The sequence below is a fragment of the Quercus lobata genome, chromosome 4, assembly GCF_001633185.2.
Source record: "Quercus lobata isolate SW786 chromosome 4, ValleyOak3.0 Primary Assembly, whole genome shotgun sequence".
Lineage (NCBI taxonomy): Eukaryota > Viridiplantae > Streptophyta > Magnoliopsida > Fagales > Fagaceae > Quercus > Quercus lobata.
Genome location: NC_044907.1, coordinates 32441613 through 32444027, shown reverse-complemented (window position 1 = coordinate 32444027; position 2415 = coordinate 32441613). Strand labels below are relative to the sequence as shown.

Below are 2415 nucleotides of genomic sequence, written 5' to 3'. Positions count from 1 at the left end.
ATGACTAAATTGAATTTTGGCAAAGTTAGAATGTGTAATTTATAATTTTCAAAATGAGTTCTTTTTAAAATAAGTCATAGAAATAATTTCTTATTAAAAATTTCAAAATGAACTGATAACATTCACGTGCAACACACCCAACATTGGCTAGTTATTCTTAAAAGAATAATCAATAGTAGGCATTAACCTTACAAGAAACAATGATATTATTATTAGCATTCAGTAGTAAAGTGGTATAACAGTAGATAAAACATTATTGGCTAAAATACATACTCAGTTATATGGTAATTAGGAACAAAGGTTACCATAGGATAAAAAAAAAATGACAATCTTAGATGCAATTCATAACATGTAAACCAAGCCCAATACACTCCAAGAAATACTGATCACAACTCATGTTATGAATCTTTTTAATGACGTACGTAAGGCCTTATGAAATTCCAAAGAGTGAACCCCAGGACTATAAGACCAATAATAGTTGCAGTGCCTCTCCAAAGATTGGGGAAATAGGTACTTCTCAAGTTTCCCATATTATGATTGCAACATTGGTCATAGTGCTTGTTAAGCTCTTTAGCGAGATCAAAATAACAGGAACCCGTTTCCACAATTTCAAGTCCAAGTTTGTTTACCATTGTGGCAATTGCTTCATTGCTGCCTAACATGTTAATTATAATCTTTTTGTCAACGAGCAACTCCACATCTTCTCTAGTGTTGATAAGATAATCCAAGAGACATATATAATTGCATATATAAGCTTCAGATGGATAATGACATTGCTCCAGGGCCATGAGGTTTCGAAAAAGGCTCTCAGTTTTGTCGTCTACCAAAAACTGAGGAACATGCAGGAAAGTTTGAGTAGCTTCCAAGCAAGGAAAGCGCTTCAAGCATGGTAAGCAATTTAAGAGCCATGAGCAATTGAAACATGGACATCTTTTCAGGGGCGTGTTTCGGAATTGAATGTCAAGTAACATTTCCTTTTCAGCTGTTCTGAATATCACTCCTGCCTCGTACAACTCTGTTGCACTATGTAGATGAGAAATGCTGCCATTTCCACTTTTGAGGGTAGATGGATTACAATAGAAATATCTGTTCAAATCAGTGAAATGTTTTATTTCCTTCTCAGGCAATTTCTTGCCAGTGAGCTGAAAAAAGTTCAATGCAAGCTCACGAAAGGAAATATTATTGTTTTCTTCAGACGTGGAAAATTGATTGTGTAACTCCTCTAGGATAAAAAATGGAAGCTGATTCTCAAGTAATATCAAGTCATGACTTATTCCTAGCTTTAGCCATGGTTTACTTAATATATAATCATTTTCATCTTCTTTTTCCATTTTACTCCTCAAGAAGAGCTCAATGATAAATGTTGAATCCAATAGAACCATTTTCACGAAATCTTCATGGCAAATATCAAATCTCTCTGAGTAACAACGGCGAATCTTTTCTTCGTTTTCTTCAATGATCCTTGCTATTTCCTTCTGGGATTTGCTAGTTCGATTACAAAATTTCTTTAAGTAACCCATTTTCAGCTTTTCCATTTCCCTTTGTTCTCTTTCACCATCCTTGTCTCTTGCTTCGTTTCCACCATAGTGAAAAGGGCCTATTGAGATTTGCTTTGGACTGTAGGCCTCTTTATTTACCTCGCGAAGATTCTTGGGGGCCCTGTAGATGCAACACTCGGGCCACCAAGCTGGCTCCGTGGCTAGTGAAACATCAATGATCGACTCGTGGCACATAAGATCATTTTCCATGACTACTGGAATGTCAATGCTCAGCTCTTTGCGCATACGATTATTTTTAAGTGAACCAGCAACGGTAGTAGGCAACGTATCGCCAAGTTCCATTTTTTTCCTAATGACAAGCAGAATAATCAGATTTTCCTAATGATAAAATCTTCTCTCTCTCTCTTCCTCTTCTTCTTCCATTTTTTTTTTTTTTTTTTTTTAAAAACTCAATTTTTATAACGAATGAGTAGGGGAGATTCCAACCCTATTCTCCTAATAAAGAAAACCAGGTAATGCTATTAAATTACACAATTCTTAACCACTATAAGAATAATTCTAGGGACACATCCAACTATAAACCCAAATCCATAATATACTTAAGTGTTATCTTGTAATTGGAGCACTTATTGTTTTTTTTTTTTTTTTTTTTCTTTTTTCTCCAACAAGTATTCATGGTAGTTTCATGTGTAAGTCTTGAAATCCAATCCAAAGTTGATAGCTAAGAATGTTGTAAATTAAGTGTGAGTCTAGATGTGTCAGTAGGTGGATTGCCTTTATAATGGAACCAATGGCTTTAATAATGATACCATCTTTTGCTCCTTTTTGGGAACTTTTAAAAAATTCATTAGAGTGAGCCCCATTGAAAATAAGATATTCAATTATGCAATAGATAACACAATATTTTTTTATAATG

At 34.4% G+C, this 2415-nt stretch overlaps 1 protein-coding gene across 1 annotated transcript; it reads right to left on the bottom strand.

The window, feature by feature from the left end:
* Positions 1-410: 410 nt before the first annotated feature.
* On the bottom strand, positions 411-1841 carry LOC115985049 (UPF0481 protein At3g47200-like). Its single transcript, XM_031108023.1, has one exon. The coding sequence runs from the start codon at positions 1839-1841 to the stop codon at positions 411-413; it is 1431 nt and encodes a 476-aa protein (XP_030963883.1).
* Between the last annotated feature and the right edge of the window lie 574 nt (positions 1842-2415).